General features: G+C 45.7%; 1 protein-coding gene across 1 annotated transcript in view; it reads left to right on the top strand.

The window, feature by feature from the left end:
- Positions 1-18,879, top strand: part of LOC106561543 (leucine-rich repeat-containing G-protein coupled receptor 5) — a 35,600-nt gene that overhangs the window by 4,003 nt on the left and 12,718 nt on the right. The window contains exons 2-6 of the mRNA XM_014125616.1: positions 10,315-10,386; positions 10,965-11,036; positions 11,123-11,194; positions 13,078-13,293; positions 13,508-13,579. Coding sequence (XP_013981091.1) covers positions 10,315-10,386; positions 10,965-11,036; positions 11,123-11,194; positions 13,078-13,293; positions 13,508-13,579 — 504 coding nt within the window. The remainder of the gene's footprint in view (positions 1-10,314; positions 10,387-10,964; positions 11,037-11,122; positions 11,195-13,077; positions 13,294-13,507; positions 13,580-18,879) is intronic.

The following is an 18,879-nucleotide window of genomic DNA, read 5'->3' as shown; positions in this document are numbered from 1 at the left end:
CAGAGAACACCAAGATTGGCATATTCGCCACTGGCGCCCTGTGCTCTTCACAGATGAAAGCAGGTTCACACTGAGCATGTGACAGACGTGACAGAGTCTGGAGACGCCGTGGAGAACGTTCTGCTGCCTGCAACATCCTCCAGCATGACCGGTTTGGCGGTGGGTCAGTCATGGTGTGGGGTGGCATTTCTTTGGTGGGGCGCACAGCCCTCCATGTGCTCGCCAGAGGTAGCCTGACTGCCATTAGGTACTGAGATGAGATCCTCAGACCCCTTGTGAGACCATATGCTGGTGCGGTTGGCCCTGGGTTCCTCCTAATGCAAGACAATGCTAGACCTCATGTGGCTGGAGTGTGTCAGCAGTTCCTGCAAGAGGAAGGCATTGATGCTATGGACTGGCCCGCCCGTTCCCCAGACCTGAATCCAATTGAGCACATCTGGGACATCATGTCTCGCTCCATCCACAACGCCACGTTGTACCACAGACTGTCCAGGAGTTGGTGGATGCTTTAGTCCAGGTCTGGGAGGAGATCCCTCAGGAGACCATCCGCCACCTCATCAGGAGCATGCCCAGGCGTTGTAGGGAGGTCATACAGGCACGTGGAGGCCACACACACTACTGAGCCTCATTTTGACTTGTTTTAAGGACATTACATCAAAGTTGGATCAGCCTGTAGTGTGGTTTTCCACTTTAATTTTGAGTGTGACTCCAAATCCAAACCTCCATGGGTTGATAAATTGGATTTCCATTGATTATTTTTGTGTGATTTTGTTGTCAGCACATTCAACTATGTAAAGAAAAAAGTATTTATTAAGATTATTTCATTCATTCAGATCTAGGATGTGTTGTTTAAGTGTTCCCTTTATTTTTTTGAGCAGTATATATATATATATATATATATATTATTCATTTTTTTTATTTTATTACATTTATACATTTTTTTACATTGTTTGCAAACTGATATGTGACGTATATTAATGCCAAAATAACATGCAAAACAGTCAAGCCCCCCCCCAAATAATATTTGTATATATAAACATAACAAGATTCAACAACTGAGACATAAATTGAACAAGTTCCACAGACATGTGACTAACAGAAATGGAATAATGTGTCCCTGAACAAAGGGGGGGGGGGTCTAAATCAAAAGTAACAGTCAGTATCTGGTGTGGCCACCAGCTGCATTAGGTACTGCAGTGCATCTCCTCCTCATGGACTGCACCAGATTTACCAGTTCTTGCTGTGAGATGTTACCCCACTTTTCCACCAAGGCACCTGCAAGTTCCCGGACATTTCTGGGGGGAATGGCCCTAGCTCTCACTCTCCGATCCAACAGGTCCCAGACGTGCTCAATGGGATTGAGATCCGGGCTCTTCGCTGGCCATGGCAGAACACTGACATTCCTGTCTTGCAGGAAATCACACACAGAACGAGCAGTATGGCTGGTGGTATTGTCATGCTGGAGGGTCATGTCAGGATGAGCCTGCAGGAAGGGTACCACATGAGGGAGGAGGATGTCTTCCATGTAATGCACAGCGTTGAGATTGCCTGCAATAACAACAAGCTCAGTCCGATGATGCTGTGACACACCGCCCCAGACCGTGACGGACCCTTCACCTCCAAATCGATCCCGCTCCAGAGTACAGGCCTCAGTGTAACGCTCATTCCTTCGACGATAAACGCGAATCCGACCATCACCCCCGGTGAGACAAAACCGCGACTCGTCAGTGAAGAGCACTTTTTGCCATTCCAGTCTGGTCCAGCGATGGTGGATTTGTGCCCATAGGCGACGTTGTTGCCGGTGATGTCTGGTGAGGACCTGCCTTACAACAGGCCTACAAGCCCTCAGTCAAGCCTCTCTCAACCTATTGTGGACAGTCTGAGCACTGATGGAGGGATTGTGCGTTCCTGGTGTAACTCGGGCATTTGTTGTTGCCATCCTGTACCTGTCCCGCAGGTGTGATGTTCAGATGTACCGATCCTGTGCAGGTGTTGTTACACGTGGTCTGCCACTGCGCAGATGATCAGCTGTCCGTCCTGGCTCCCTGTAGTGCTGTCTTAGGCATCTCACAGTACGGACATTGTAATTTATTGCCCTGGCCACATTTGCAGTCCTCATGCTTCCTTGCAGCATGCATAAAGCACGTTCACTCAGATGAGCAGGGACCCTGGGCATCTTTCTTTTGGTGTTTTTCAGAGTCAGTAGAAAGGCCTCTTTAGTGTCCTAAGTTTTCATAACTGTGACCTTAATTGCCTACCATCTGTAAGCTGTTAGTGTCTTAAAGACCGTTCCACAGGTGCATGTTCATTAATTGTTTATGGTTCATTGAACAAGCATGGGAAACAGTGTTTAAACCCTTTACAATGAATATCTGTGAAGTTATTTGGATTTTTACGAACTATATTTGAAAGACAGGGTCATGAAAAGGGACGTTTCTTTTTTGATGAGTTTATATATATTATATGCCCCACCTGCCCTGAATGACGGGTCGCCACTGGTGTGTGTGTGTGTGTGTGTGTGTGTGTGTATGTGTGTGTGTGTAAATACACACATGCTGATCTGTATGTGCTGCTCATACATACTGTGCTTGTCCATAATAAAGGGATGAAAAAGAACAGGTCATTAACCCATTCCCTGCTGGAGACAGCCATGCAGGAGCTAGGGGATTTTCATAGGAAATGCTATGGATTCCTGACATATGTACAACATAGCAGATGGTTAACTGAAAGTTGAAGGCAAAGGGGGTCTATGTCAGGGACCAGAGCGAACTATGTAGAGAGAGAAGAGAGAGAAAGAAAGAGGGGGGAGAGAAATAGAGAGAGGAAAGAAAGAGAGAGGAGGGAGAGAGAGAGAGAAAGATAGAGAAAAGGGGAGAAAGAGAGAGAGAAAGAGAGAGAGAAAAGGAGAAAGACATAATCTTCCCCATGCCTCTCTGTCACCACTAAAAGCCTGCGAACAGAATGATTTTTTCAGTCATGTTGCCTGCTTCTCACATTTCACCCTCAGCAGCACTAATGCAATGTTCCTCCAGTGCACATCCAACCATTTTGATGTACAGTAGTTTAATTTATACAAATGTTACGCCATCAAGTTTAAGATTGAAGAATTACGTTCTTTCAGTTCAGACCTGTATAGAGTCTTGGTATATGATGTACATTTTTTACAGATACCTTGGCTTCTTAACATCGCACAGTACAACATTACATGTACGGCAGTGCCTAAAGCAGACAGGCTGTCACAGATAGATTATCTCTATCTAAATCGATCCATCCCCTCTGGTCCCAGACCATAAGTGTACTGGGGTACTGGCTCATTATGTTAGCTTTCTGGTTTTGGAATGTGCGCATGCATGATATTACATTTAAAGAACATTCTGGGTTTATGTGTTTTAGACTTGAGACTATTTGAAAAAGCTTGAAAAGAGATACATTGTAGTTCTAAAAGTTAGGTTCTAGACTTCTCTTTGGAAGATCTGAGAAGTCTAAAACGTTACAACTGTCTAGGGAGGAAGGGGTTAACAGGGACACGGTGGCACTGTAGTAGCAAGCTTTGCATCATGACACCCTTGCTGATGTCAGAGGGTCTTACTTGTGAAATGTTAAGGACTCCACACAGAATCAACGCCTCATCAACATCGTCCATCCTTTATCTAGAAAAGGGGGACAAATCCCTCAAATCTTTACACAGACACTGTCAGCCCTCATCCCCATGTCCAAATCTTTACAGATAGTATAGGCCTGCTGGACTGTAACTTCCAAAGAGCACTGGTGTTGCAGTGTTTTATTACAACACATTATAATACAAGGAATTGAACAGAGAACTTTCTTTCTGCTGACATTCCTCTGCAGTATCTACTATTTTCCTAAGTGGTCCCAATTTCTAGAGCTCGTTCCTTAAATACGCCATGGAAATATACATTTTTTTGACCAATTCTTACAAGATATTGACCAAATTATTCCATGAAATACATGAAAGAGGACACTGTGCAAATTGTCTTTAGAGGTCAGGGCCAAGGATCAAATCAAATCAAATTTATTTATATAGCCCTTCGTACATCAGCTGATATCTCAAAGTGCTGTACAGAAACCCAGCCTAAAACCCCAAACAGCAAGCAAAGCATGTGAAAGAAGCACGGTGGCTAGGAAAAACTCCCTAGGAAAAACTCCCTAGAAAGGCCAAAAACCTAGGAAGAAACCTAGAGAGGAACCAGGCTATGAGGGGTGGCCAGTCCTCTTCTGGCTGTGCAGGGTGGATATTATAACAGAACATGGTCAAGATGTTAAAATGTTCATAAATGACCAGCATGGTCAAATAATAATAATCATAGTAGTTGTCGAGGGTGCAACAAGCACGTCCGGTGAACAGGTCAGGGTTCCATAGCCGCAGGCAGAACAGTTGAAACTGGAGCAGCAGCACGGCCAGGTGGACTGGGGACAGCAAGGAGTCATCATACCAGGTAGTCCTGAGGCATGGTCCTAGGGCTCAGGTCCTCCGAGAGAAAGACAGAAAGAGAGAAAGAGAGAATTAGAGAGAGCATATTTAAATTCACACAGGACACCGGATAAGACAAGAGAAATACTCCAGATGTAACAGACTGACCCTAGCCCCCGACACATAAAATACTGCAGCATAAATACTGGAGGCTGAGACAGGAGGGATCAGAAGACACTGTGGCCCCATCCGATGATACCCCGGACAGGGCCAAACAGGCAGGATATAATCCCACCCACTTTGCCAAAGCACAGCCCCCCACACCACTAGAGGGATGTCTCCAACCACCAACTTACCGTCCTAAGACAAGGCCGAGTATAGCCCACAACGATCTCCGCCATGGCACAACCCAAGGGGGGCGCCAACCCAGACAGGAAGACCACGTCAGTGACTCAACCCACTCAAGTGACGCACCCCTCCCATGGACGGCATGGAAGAACACCAGTAAGCCAGTGACTCAGCCCCTGTAAAAGGGTTAGAGGCAGAGAATCCCAGTGGAAAGAGGGGAACCGGCAAGGCAGAGACAGCAAGGGCGGTTCGTTGCTCCAGCCTTTCCGTTCACCTTCACACTCCTGGGCCAGACTATACTTAATCATAGGACCTACTGAAGAGATAAGTCTTCAGTAAAGACTTAAAGGTTGAGACTGAGTCTGCGTCTCTCACAATGGTAGGCAGACCATTCCATAAAAATGGAGCTCTATAGGAGAAAGCCCTACCTCCAGCCGTTTGCTTAGAAATTCTAGGGACAATTAGGAGGCCTGCGTCTTGTGACCGTAGCGTACGTGTAGGTATGTACGGCAGGACCAAATCGGAAAGATAGGTAGGAGCAAGCCCATGTAATGCTTTGTAGGTTAGCCGTAAAACCTTGAAATCAGCCCTTGCCTTAACAGGAAGCCAGTGTAGGGAGGCTAGCACTGGAGTAATATGATCAAATTTGTTGGTTCTAGTCAGGATTCTAGCAGCCGTATTTAGCACTAACTGAAGTTTGTTTAGTGCTTTATCCGGGTAGCCGGAAAGTAGAGCATTGCAGTAGTCCAGCCTAGAAGTAACAAAAGCATGGATTAATTTTTCTGCGTCATTTTTGGACAGAAAGTTTCTGATTTTTGCAATGTTACGTAGATGGAAAAAAGCTGTCCTTGAAACAGTCTTGATATGTTCTTCAAAAGAGAGATCAGATCAAAATGTACAGCTGTGTGTCGTCCGCATAGCAGTGAAATTTAACATTATGTTTTCGAATGACATCCCCAAGAGGTAAAATATATAGTGAAAACAATAGTGGTCCTAAAACGGAACCTTGAGGAACACCGAAATTTACAATTGATTTGTCAGAGGACAAACCATTCACAGAGACAAACTGATATCTTTCCGACAGATAAGATCTAAACCAGGCCAGAACTTGTCCATGTAGACCAATTTGGGTTTCCAATCTCTCCAAAAGAATGTGGTGATCGATAGTATCAAAAGCGGCACTAAGATCAAGGAACACGAGGACAGATGCAGAGCCTCAGTCTGACGTCATTAAAAGGTCATTTACCACCTTCACAAGTGCAGTCTCAGTGCTATGATGGGGTCTAAAACCAGACTGAAGCGTTTCGTATACATTGTTTGTCTTCAGGAAGGCAGTGAGTTGCTGTGCAACAGCTTTTTCAAAATTTTTTGAGAGGAATGGAAGATTCGATATAGGCCGATAGTTTTTTATAATTTCTGGATCAAGATTCGGCTTTTTCAAGAGAGGCTTTATTACTGCCACTTTTAGTGAGCTTGGTACACATCCGGTGGATAGAGAGCCGTTTATTATGTTCAACATAGGAGGGCCAAGCACAGGAAGCAGCTCTTTCAGTAGTTTAGTTGGAATAGGGTCCAGTATGCAGCTTGAGGGTTTGGAGGCCATGATTATTTTCATCATTGTGTCAAGAGATATAGTACTAAAACACTTTAGTATCTCCCTTGATCCTAGGTCCTGGCAGAGTTGTGTAGACTCAGGACAATGGAGCTTTGGAGGAATACCCAGATTTAAAGAGGAGTCTGTAATTTGCTTTCTAATGATCATGATCTTTTCCTCAAAGAAGTTCATAAATGTATTACTGCTGAAGTGAAAGCCATCCTCCATTTGCGAAGGCTGCTTTTTAGTTAGCTTTGCGACAGTATCAAAAATAAATTTCGGACTGTTCTTATTTTCCTCAATTAAGTTGGAAAAATAGGATGATCGAGCAGCAGTGAGGGCTCTTCGATACTGCACGGTACTGTCTTTCCAAGCTAGTCGGAAGACTTCCAGTTTGGTGTGGCGCCATTTCCGTTCCAATTTTCTGGAAGCTTGCTTCAGAGCTCGTGTATTTTCTGTATACCAGGGAGCTAGTTTCTTATGACAGATGTTTTTAGTTTTTAGGGGTGCAACTGCATCTAGGGTATTGCACAAGGTTGAATTGAGTTCCTTGGTTAGGTGGTTAACTGATTTTTGTTCTCTGACGTCCTTGGGTAGGCAGAGGCAGTCTGGAAGGGCATCAAGGAATCTTTGGGTTGTCTGAGAATTTATAGCATGACTTTTAATGCTCCTTGGTTGGGGTCTGAGCAGATTATTTGTTGCGATTGCAAACGTAATAAAATGGTGGTCCGATAGTCCAGGATTATGAGGAAAAACATTAAGATCCACAACATTTATTCCATGGGACAAAACTAGGTCCAGAGTATGACTGTGGCAGTGAGTAGGTCCAGAGACATGTTGGACAAAACCCACTGAGTCGATGATGGCTCCGAAAGCCTTTTGGAGTGGGTCTGTGGACTTTTCCATGTGAATGTTAAAGTCACCAAAAATTAGAATATTATCTGCTATGACTACAAGATCCTGCATTGTCTTGGCTGTGTGCTTAGGGTTGTTGTCCTGTTGGAAGGTGAACCTTTGCCCCAGTCTGAGGTGTTGAATGCTCTGGAGCAGGTTTTCATCAAGGATCTCTGTACTTTGCTCTGTTCATCTTTCCCTCGATCCTGACTAGTCTCCCAGTCCCTGCCGCTGAATAACATCCCCACAGCATGATGGTGCCACTACCATGCTTCACCGTAGGGATGGTAATGGAAAGTTGATGAGTGGTGCCTGGTTTCCTCCAGACGTGACGCTTGGCATTCAGGCCAAAGAGTATAATCTTGGTTTCATCAGACCAGAGAATCTGGTTTCTCATGGTCTGAGAGTCCTTTAGGTGCCTTTTCACAAACTCCAAGTGGGCTGTCATGTGCCTTTACTGAGGAGTGGCTTCCATCTGGTCACTCTAACATAAATGCCTGATTGGTGGAGTGCTGCAGAGATGGTTGTCTTTCTGGATGGTTCTCCCATCTCCACAGAGGAACTCTGGAGCTCTGTTATCGGGTTCTTGGTCCCGTCCCTGACCATTGCCCTTCTCCCCCGATTGCTCAGTTTGGCCGGGCGGCCAGCTCTAGGAAGAGTCTTGGTGGATCCAAACTCCTTCCATTAAAGAATGATGGAGGCCACTGTGTTCTTGGGGACCTTCAATGCTGCAGAATTGTTTTGGTACCATTCCCCAGATCTGTGCCCCGACACAATCCTGTCTCGGAGCTCTACAGACCTCATGGCTTGGTCAACTGTGGTAACTTATATAGACAGGTATGTGCCTTTCCAAATCATGTCCAATCAATTGAATATACTACAGATGGACTCCAATCAAGTTGTAGAAACATCTCAAGGATGCTCAATGGAAACAGGATGTACCGGAGCTCAATTTCAAATCTCATAGTAAAGGGTCTGAATACTTATGTAAATAAGGTATCTGTTTTTTATTCACTTGCTAAAATTTCTCAACCTGTTTTCTCTTTGTCATTATGGGGTATTGTGTGTAGATTGCTGAGAATGTTTTTTTTAAAATAGATTTTAGAATACAGCTGTAACGTAACAGTGTTGAAAAAGTGAAGGTTTTTGAATACTTTCCGAATGCACTGTATCATATATATACTGCTCAAAAAAATAAAGGGAACACTTAAACAACACATCCTAGATCTGAATGAAAGAAATAATCTTATTAAATACTTTTTTCTTTACATAGTTGAATGTGCTGACAACAAAATCACACAAAAATAATCAATGGAAATCCAATTTATCAACCCATGGAGGTCTGGATTTGGAGTCACACTCAAAATTAAAGTGGAAAACCACACTACAGGCTGATCCAACTTTGATGTAATGTCCTTAAAACAAGTCAAAATGAGGCTCAGTAGTGTGTGTGGCCTCCACGTGCCTGTATGACCTCCCTACAACGCCTGGGCATGCTCCTGATGAGGTGGCGGATGGTCTCCTGAGGGATCTCCTCCCAGACCTGGACTAAAGCATCCGCCAACTCCTGGACAGTCTGTGGTGCAACGTGGCGTTGGTGGATGGAGCGAGACATGATGTCCCAGATGTGCTCAATTGGATTCAGGTCTGGGGAACGGGCGGGCCAGTCCATAGCATCAATGCCTTCCTCTTGCAGGAACTGCTGACACACTCCAGCCACATGAGGTCTAGCATTGTCTTGCATTAGGAGGAACCCAGGGCCAACCGCACCAGCATATGGTCTCACAAGGGGTCTGAGGATCTCATCTTGGTACCTAATGGCAGTCAGGCTACCTCTGGCGAGCACATGGAGGGCTGTGCGGCTCCCCAAAGAAATGCCACCCCACACCATGACTGACCCACCGCCAAACCGGTCATGCTGGAGGATGTTGCAGGCAGCAGAACATTCTCCACGGTGTCTCCAGACTCTGTCACGTCTGTCACGTGCTCAGTGTGAACCTGCTTTCATCTGTGAAGAGCACAGGGCGCCAGTGGCGAATTTGCCAATCTTGGTGTTCTCTGGCAAATGCCAAACGTCCTGCACGGTGTTGGGCTGTAAGCACAACCACCACCTGTGGACGTCGGGCCCTCATACCACCCTCATGGAGTCTGTTTCTGACCGTTTGAGCAGACACATGCACATTTGTGGCCTGCTGGAGGTCATTTTGCAGGGCTCTGGCAGTGCTTCTCCTGCTCCTCCTTGCACAAAGGCGGAGGTAGCGGTCCTGCTGCTGGGTTGTTGCCCTCCTACGGCCTCCTCCACGTCTCCTGATGTACTGGCCTGTCTCCTGGTAGCGCCTCCATGCTCTGGACACTACGCTGACAGACACAGCAAACCTTCTTGCCACAGCTCGCATTGATGTGCCATCCTGGATGAGCTGCACTACCTGAGCCACTTGTGTGGGTTGTAGACTCCGTTTCATGCTACCACTACAGTGAAAGCACCGCCAGCATTCAAAAGTGACCAAAACATCAGCCAGGAAGCATAGGAACTGAGAAGTGGTTTGTGGTCCCCACCTGCAGGACCACTCCTTTATTGGGGGTGTCTTGCTAATTGCCTATAATTTCCACCTGTTGTCTATTCCATTTGCACAACAGCATGTGAAATTTATTGTCAATCAGTGTTGCTTCCTAAGTGGACAGTTTGATTTCACAGAAGTGTGATTTTCTTGGAGTTACATTGTGTTGTTTAAGTGTTCCCTTTATTTTTTTGAGCAGTGTATATACATATTTTTTTTAATTACACATTTCAAAAGTGGTGTTGAACTTCAGATCAAGAATCCTTCATCAATAAGGGTTTTGAGAATGATGTATATGGTGGGGTATCCTAATGTTTTCTGTATGTCTCCCCCCTTCAGTCTTCCCATATCAGTCAGGAAGTATGATGGCTTTTACTATGTGTGGAATGGACAGCTGGAGAGCCCAGTTGTGGCGCTAACACACCCATTTCATGCTAACACACTGCTACTGTGTAACAAACAGCTACTGTTCTGTGTTCCTCCATCAGTGATCTGAGTATGAACAACCTCACCCTGCTGCCCAACAGAGCCCTTTCCAACCTACACTTCCTCCAAGAGCTGTGAGTATTAGTCTAGGACAGATGGCACCCCTCTTTAGTAGGAGTTTGAGAGTATAAGCTTTGTCCTTCCTGGAGATTAGATTTCTCTGTTGGAAAATGTATCTGGTCTGATGCTGACTGCTGAAGAGTATTTCACTGGTCCCCAAATTGTCTGTAATAAATCCCCAAGTAAAAAACCCAGAGTTAGAGTCTGTTCACTGCTGAAAACCCCCTCTCTAGTCTACATGTAGTATGAACCAGACAGTAAATATGGGGTAAGAGACAAACACAAAACAGAAGGATCAATGTGGCTCGATAGATGTACTAACAGAATGGGCCGGGAGCCAGAAGCAGTAATGATGTTAATATTAGACTCCATTCTCTTTACTTGCCCATGTATGAAACAGCTTTTTGACAGAGCTGTTGAAAGGGAGTCAGGAAATTGAAATTCAGCAACAGCAGGCTCAGGTTACATTTTATGGTGCCTGGTTGGCTTATTAATGAAATAAAAAATCTGTAATGCAGTACAGTGTGTGTGCACGTGTATTTCCCACACCCATATCATCATTTGTATCTTTCGTCTGCTTCTCACCCTGCAGACGACTAGCAGGAAATGACCTAACAGACATCCCTGAAGGGGCTTTCTCTGGCCTCTTCAATCTCAAAGTACTGTAAGTCATACATTACTAGCTCATACATGATCCATTTCTAAAAACCTGCATCTTTGTGAATTAATACCTTCTGTCTTTCTGAGCAGAATGCTACAGAACAATCACCTAAAGCAGATTCCCAGCAAGGCTCTTGAGAACCTGAGGAACCTACAGTCTCTGTGAGTATATCTGAACAACTGAACACATGCACTATTCATAAGCTACAAGATGACACTAGCTAATTCAAGACCCAGTTAGTTTTCTCTGTATGATGTCCACCTGAATATAGCCCCTCTGCAGCGCAGTTCGAGAAGGAGCTGAGCAGGGAATAGAGGAAGGAGAGGAGGAGAGAAATGCCTCCATATTGAGTCTCGACCATAGACATTGGACAGACATCGCATCATTGTCTGTGAGAGCACGGGCAGCGCCATTGAGGCCATCTCCATTTTTAAGTAGTCCATTTTCTTCTACTACTTCTATGAGTTTGCAAACAAACTGAAAGGGTGCACACTGCCACGTAGAGTGTGTTGTTTGAACAGGTATAAGCCATTTTTTAGCACCTGCCATTATGGAATGTTTCCTCATGAGTATAATTCATTGGCTGATCCCTCCTGGTGACCTGGATGGAATTATGTGATCGTTCCTTAACCCATAGGATGTCCCACCCAGTTGACGACTTAAATTGTCCTCAATGGTGCTGCCCATGCTAAAACTGTCCTCTAACTCTATAGTCTTGGTACATCTGTCCACAGTCTTAGCCTTCTCCAATAGCTTATTTTGTGTCATTCCATCTGAAAAAAGGGGCTCCTTGTATTTAGGAATTCTGACAGTCACTGATGATAGACAGACCTTATTTGACGCTAAGCTGAATTTTCAGGTTTATTTCATATGTTTTGTTTATGCTCTCACTGTTTGGAAGTATTATTCTCCAGAGGCAGGAAACACAATGCAACATTCAAGAAAAACATTTGTGGTTAAGGCCACTCAGAGAGCCACAAATGTAATTGTCCATGTCATTTGTAAACATGGCACAATGTTGGTGATGTGGGAATGTTTTTCACTCTGCCACACACATACACACCGACCTTCTGTTACACTTAATATTGAAAGTTCAGTAGCTTTAATATGTTATAATTGAAATCATATAGAACCATGAAAAGTCTAATGGATTATAGCCACACACACATTTTAGCAGATGCTCTTATCCAGAGCGACTAGGGTTAAGTGCCTCGCTCAAGGGTACATTGACAGATTTTTCACCTAGTTGGCTCGGGGATTTGAACCACCGACCTTTCAGTCACTGGCCTAATGCTCTTAACCGCTAGGCTACCTGCCGCCCCACACACACACGAAACTCACTCCGTCATTATCCTCTTACAAAATGAACGGTTGTTACACTGAGCCCTGAGGCATTCCTAAACATGTTTACCTGATCCTCTGTCCTCCACATCTCAATCAGGCTTGTGTTTGAACGCTCTGGCTGGAGTAAACAGCTATCCATGTTGTTTAGACATACCAATCTGAAGTTCACACGTTAGACAGACAGACAAAGGACGACCACAAGTAAGCTGTCTGCTTGTGGTGGTGCCAGGACCCTTTGTCAGAGAGCTAAGTCCCTACAGCAAATGTCAACACCAGAAATTACTACCATGCACCCAAAGAATGCACAGACCTCCCTGATCGAGGATGTCTCTCTGGAATAAAAAGCAGCTTGGAGATGCTGTTTAATATGAGAAATGAATTAAAGCACAAGGTCTACATTTATTTTGTGTTTTCCAAACAACTTTATTTTCTACCTTTCAATATAAATGTTTTACATTAATTTACTGGACATGCATGCGCCATGTAAAAGTATTTATTGAAGAAGTAGATGGTGCATGAATTTGTTTATGAAATGAATCTAAATGAACAGATAAATGTTAATGAATAAACATGTCCGCTCCAAAGAAATAACTTGATCATTCTTAAAAATGCACTTTGAATGTAATTGATTACTGTATTTTCAAGGAAAATCTGACTGAATGGGACACTGTCTCCGTCACTCTCCCTCTCTCTCTGTCAGGCGGTTGGATGCCAACCAAATTGCCAGTGTTCCTGAGAGCTCCTTTAGGGGCCTGGCATCCTTACGCCACCTGTGGCTGGATGATAATACCCTAACGGAGGTGCCCGTCCATGCACTGGCCATCCTGCCAACCCTGCAGGCAGTGACCCTGGCCCTCAACAGCATCACCCACATCCCAGACCACGCTTTCGCCAATCTCACCAGTCTGGTGGTCCTGTGAGTAGCACAGTTGGATTGGTTGTTACATCATTTGTATTTGTTGTTTAAGGGCCAGCCTTGCTCTCTCCATCTTTCAATGTTCTTTGTTTTCTACCTTCTCTCTCTTTTGCTCCTACGCATACCTACTTCCTTTCTACCAATGTGTAGAACCCTGCAGGGCGTTATTGGGTCTTCACACTTTTTTGAAATCTTTCCATGCATCTCTTCCTAGGCATCTCCATAACAACCAGATCCAGTCGTTGGGTGATAGGTGTTTTGATGGGCTTCTCAGCCTGGAGACTCTGTGAGTTCACCTCTACCTCAAATGTACCTTCATCACCTTATGACTTGATTGACACAATTTTTTACGGTACAGAAATGACCAGGTATTTACTGAGACATTAGATTATAAAAAGCTAATGAACTAATAACCTACTAATTAATTATTTGATTCAAGATGACACGCATCACTATGACATCATCATCATATGTTTTTGAAAGTCTGGGTGCCAGTCTCTCTTTGCTTCAGCCAACGTTTTGTTGTTGAACGCATAGACACTCAGGTACCCAGGCTAGACACTCAGGTACCCAGGCTAGACACTCAGGTACCCAGGCTAGACACTGAGGTACCCAGGCTAGACACTCAGGTACCCAGGCTAGACACTCAGGTACCCAGGCTAGACACTCAGGTACCCAGGCTAGACACTCAGGTACCCAGGCTAGACACTCAGGTACCCAGGCTAGACACTGAGGTACCCAGGCTAGACACTGAGGTACCCAGGCTAGACACTCAGGTACCCAGGCTAGACACTCAGGTACCCAGGCTAGACACTCAGGTACCCAGGCTAGACACTCAGGTACCCAGGCTAGACACTCAGGTACCCAGGCTAGACACTCAGGTACCCAGGCTAGACACTCAGGTACCCAGGCTAGACACTCAGGTACCCAGGCTAGACACTGAGGTACCCAGGCTAGACACTCAGGTACCCAGGCTAGACACTCAGGTACCCAGGCTAGACACTCAGGTACCCAGGCTAGACACTCAGGTACCCAGGCTAGACACTCAGGTACCCAGGCTAGACACTCAGGTACCCAGGCTAGACACTCAGGTACCCAGGCTAGACACTCAGGTACCCAGGCTAGACACTGAGGTACCCAGGCTAGACACTCAGGTACCCAGGCTAGACACTGAGGTACCCAGGCTAGACACTCAGGTACCCAGGCTAGACACTCAGGTACCCAGGCTAGACACTCAGGTACCCAGGCTAGACACTCAGGTACCCAGGCTAGACACTCAGGTACCCAGGCTAGACACTCAGGTACCCAGGCTAGACACTCAGGTACCCAGGCTAGACACTCAGGTACCCAGGCTAGACACTCAGGTACCCAGGCTAGACACTCAGGTACCCAGGCTAGACACTCAGGTACCCAGGCTAGACACTCAGGTACCCAGGCTAGACACTCAGGTACCCAGGCTAGACACTGAGGTACCCAGGCTAGACACTCAGGTACCCAGGCTAGACACTCAGGTACCCAGGCTAGACACTCAGGTACCCAGGCTAGACACTCAGGTACCCAGGCTAGACACTCAGGTACCCAGGCTAGACACTCAGGTACCCAGGCTAGACACTCAGGTACCCAGGCTAGACACTCAGGTACCCAGGCTAGACACTCAGGTACCCAGGCTAGACACTCAGGTACCCAGGCTAGACACTCAGGTACCCAGGCTAGACACTCAGGTACCCAGGCTAGACACTCAGGTACCCAGGCTAGACACTCAGGTACCCAGGCTAGACACTCAGGTACCCAGGCTAGACACTCAGGTACCCAGGCTAGACACTCAGGTACCCAGGCTAGACACTCAGGTACCCAGGCTAGACACTCAGGTACCCAGGCTAGACACTCAGGTACCCAGGCTAGACACTCAGGTACCCAGGCTAGACACTGAGGTACCCAGGCTGAACACTCAGGTACCCAGGCTAGACACTCAGGTACCCAGGCTAGACACTCAGGTACCCAGGCTAGACACTCAGGTACCCAGGCTAGACACTCAGGTACCCAGGCTGAACACTCAGGTACCCAGGCTAGACACTCAGGTACCCAGGCTAGACACTCAGGTACCCAGGCTAGACACTCAGGTACCCAGGCTAGACACTGAGGTACCCAGGCTAGACACTCAGGTACCCAGGCTAGACACTCAGGTACCCAGGCTAGACACTGAGGTACCCAGGCTAGACACTGAGGTACCCAGGCTAGACACTGAGGTACCCAGGCTAGACACTGAGGTACCCAGGCTAGACACTCAGGTACCCAGGCTAGACACTCAGGTACCCAGGCTAGACACTCAGGTACCTAGGCTAGACACTGAGGTACCCAAGCTAGACACTGAGGTACCCAGGCTAGACACTCAGGTACCCAGGCTAGACACTCAGGTACCCAGGCTAGACACTCAGGTACCCAGGCTAGACACTCAGGTACCCAGGCTAGACACTCAGGTACCCAGGCTAGACACTCAGGTACCCAGGCTAGACACTGAGGTACCCAGGCTAGACACTCAGGTACCCAGGCTAGACACTCAGGTACCCAGGCTAGACACTGAGGTACCCAGGCTAGACACTCAGGTACCCAGGCTAGACACTGAGGTACCCAGGCTAGACACTCAGGTACCCAGGCTAGACACTCAGGTACCCAGGCTAGACACTCAGGTACCCAGGCTAGACACTGAGGTACCCAGGCTAGACACTGAGGTACCCAGGCTAGACACTGAGGTACCCAGGCTAGACACTCAGGTACCCAGGCTAGACACTGACGTACCCAGGCTAGACACTCAGGTACCTAGGCTAGACACTGAGGTACCCAAGCTAGACACTGAGGTACCCAGGCTAGACACTCAGGTACCCAGGCTAGACACTCAGGTACCCAGGCTAGACACTCAGGTACCCAGGCTAGACACTCAGGTACCCAGGCTAGACACTCAGGTACCCAGGCTAGACACTCAGGTACCCAGGCTAGACACTCAGGTACCCAGGCTAGACACTCAGGTACCCAGGCTATGGATTTGCATGCCAGAACAGAACTCTGAATTTGCCTTTTTTTACAAGACGGCCACCACTGCAGTTCAAATGATCACTCAACGATTTGGTGCACCTCAGTGTGTGGTCGCATGATGCAGCACTCTACCAATTACCCTGAATCTAGCAGCACATGTTTCCTGAGTGTTAGCAGGGTAATAGCCAAACAACATCCAGGCTACCAGTACTGTATACTAACAACCCCCATTATACTACTGACCAGAGAAAACAGAGAGTCATGTTGGAAGATACAGCAGTAGTTCACAAGTTACTACTATCAAAAAGACAAACATTTTAAACATGATATGTATTTGCACTATATTTACAGTACTGACTACTGTATTTACAATGTGGGGGGTTGCTTTAAATGCGTCAGGCTGAGATCTGAAATATTGCTAGATTGGCCCATTATTGCAGCCTTATAACACAGAACCACTTGCGGTCTGTGCACACATGAGATGAGCCCTGTATGAGTCAACTGAAGTAAATACTGTACCACCGACTCTATAATGGCTGTAATGTACAGTACAAGAGCCCCAGACTGCTATTCTGTTGCAATATTTTGTTTGTAGTTATTTTTGTCTCCCCCAGTGCCTTCAGAAAGTATTCACACCCATTGACTTTTTCCACATTTTGTTGTGTTACAGCATGCATTTAAAATGGTTTACATTTAAATTTTGACAAATTAATTAAAAATAAAAAGCTGAAATGTCTTGCGTCAATAAGCATTCAACCCCTTTGTTATGACAAGCCTAAATAAGTTCAGGTGTAAAAATGTGCTTAAAAAGTCACATAATAAGTTGCATGGCCTGTTTGCAATAATAGTGTTTAACATGATTGTTGAATGACTACCTCATCTCTGTACCCCACACATACAATTATCTGTAAGGTCCCTCAGTCGAGCAGTGAACTTCAAACACAGATTCGTTGAGGGATTTCACCATGAGGCAAGGGTGACTTTAAAACAGTTCGAGTTTAATAGCTGTGAGAGGAGAAAACTGAGGATGGATCAACAACATTGTAGTTACTCCACAATACTAACCTACATGACAGAGTGAAAAGAAGGAATGGGGGGCCTGTACAAAATAACAAAATATTCCAAAACATGCATCCTGTTTGCAACAAGGCACTAAAGTAATACTGCAAAAAATGTGGCAAAGCAACTTTTTGAGCTGAATACAAAGTGTTATGTTTGGGGCAAATCCAACACAACACATTACTGAGTACCACGCTCCATATTTTCAAGCATAGTGGTAGTGGCATCATGTTAAGGGAATGCTTGTAATCGTTAAGGACTGGGGAGTTTTTCAGGATAAAAAGAAATGGAATGGAGCTAAGCACAAGCACCAACCTTTTCTGAGTTAAGATCACTTTCACAGTCAAAAAGCAAGCCACATTTTTTTTAACATGACTAAAATGTAACATTAACCTAATATAAACAGTTTTGTAGGAATGTGGTTTGTGCAGTAAGCCTAGTACTTTATCAGAGAATATTGGCTATATGCCTGGCCTGACAATATTTTTCTTCTCAGACCATTATATTTCAAGACTGGAGCTTTGATAACAAATCAGTTGGTGTGGCACTTGCGAGGCAGAGCTGAGCATACATTGAAATAATTCACTTTTTTATTTTACTGAACTGATGGTTCCTGCATCTAATGGTCATGGTGCTTTTAAGACAACTGGGAACTCTGAACGAGATCAAGTCATGACCAGTGGCGATTCTAGACCATTTCAACAGGGGGGGCCAAGCTGGGGCCAGTTGTACTGTTAGAGGGGCCAGTCACATTAGACGTTATTGTTGTCATATTAGACGTTATTGTTGTCAGAACGATAGCAAAAATTAGTTATGTAAAAATTATTTCATACTCCACATTTAGGGAGGCCACAAGGGGGTCCAAAATTGTTGTTGTCCCCCCCCTCCCAGAACCACCCCTGGTCATGACGTCAGTGATGTTCAGGTAGAGAAAGTAGGCGCTCTAGAAAGATGCCCGAGTTTCCGACTTGACTGAGATGGATGACCCTTCAAAATTATTTTTCCGAGTTTCCAGTTGTCATGAACGCACTGAAGTCGGAGATTTCCGAGTCCCCAGTTGTTTTGAACACGGCATTAGTCGCAGCGGAGGTAGGGAGAGAGCAGCAGAGGGTCCGCCCATCACGGTCCCTGCTCTCTCCTTCCTTTCCTCAGGTGAGACTGACCAGAGAGAGGGATTCGTGTTGTTCTCCTATGACCAGAGAAAGTTAAATATTCCTATATATTAAAATAGACACGACGAGCTGCTAATAATAATACAGTTAACTGATACACTTGGCTACTCATTCATTGCACCCGCAGCGCGAGTGGAACTAGGCTGAAGCGCGTTTTATGTTTTGTAATAAATAGTGTTGAATAAAAACAGTGTTGGCAGTGCTGAATAAATACTTAGACATCAACTGACTCATAAAAACAGAAGCACTTTGCTGTATTCTTTGACAGTCTCTCTGGTCGGTAATGGTTTTTAAAGTTATGAAATCTCAAGTAGACCAGAATCAA

This window comes from Salmo salar, chromosome ssa10 (genome assembly GCF_905237065.1).
Source record: "Salmo salar chromosome ssa10, Ssal_v3.1, whole genome shotgun sequence".
Classification (NCBI taxonomy): Eukaryota; Metazoa; Chordata; class Actinopteri; order Salmoniformes; family Salmonidae; genus Salmo; species Salmo salar.
The sequence above is the reverse complement of the archived record's forward strand: the minus strand, read 5'-3'. Positions and strand labels throughout refer to the sequence as shown.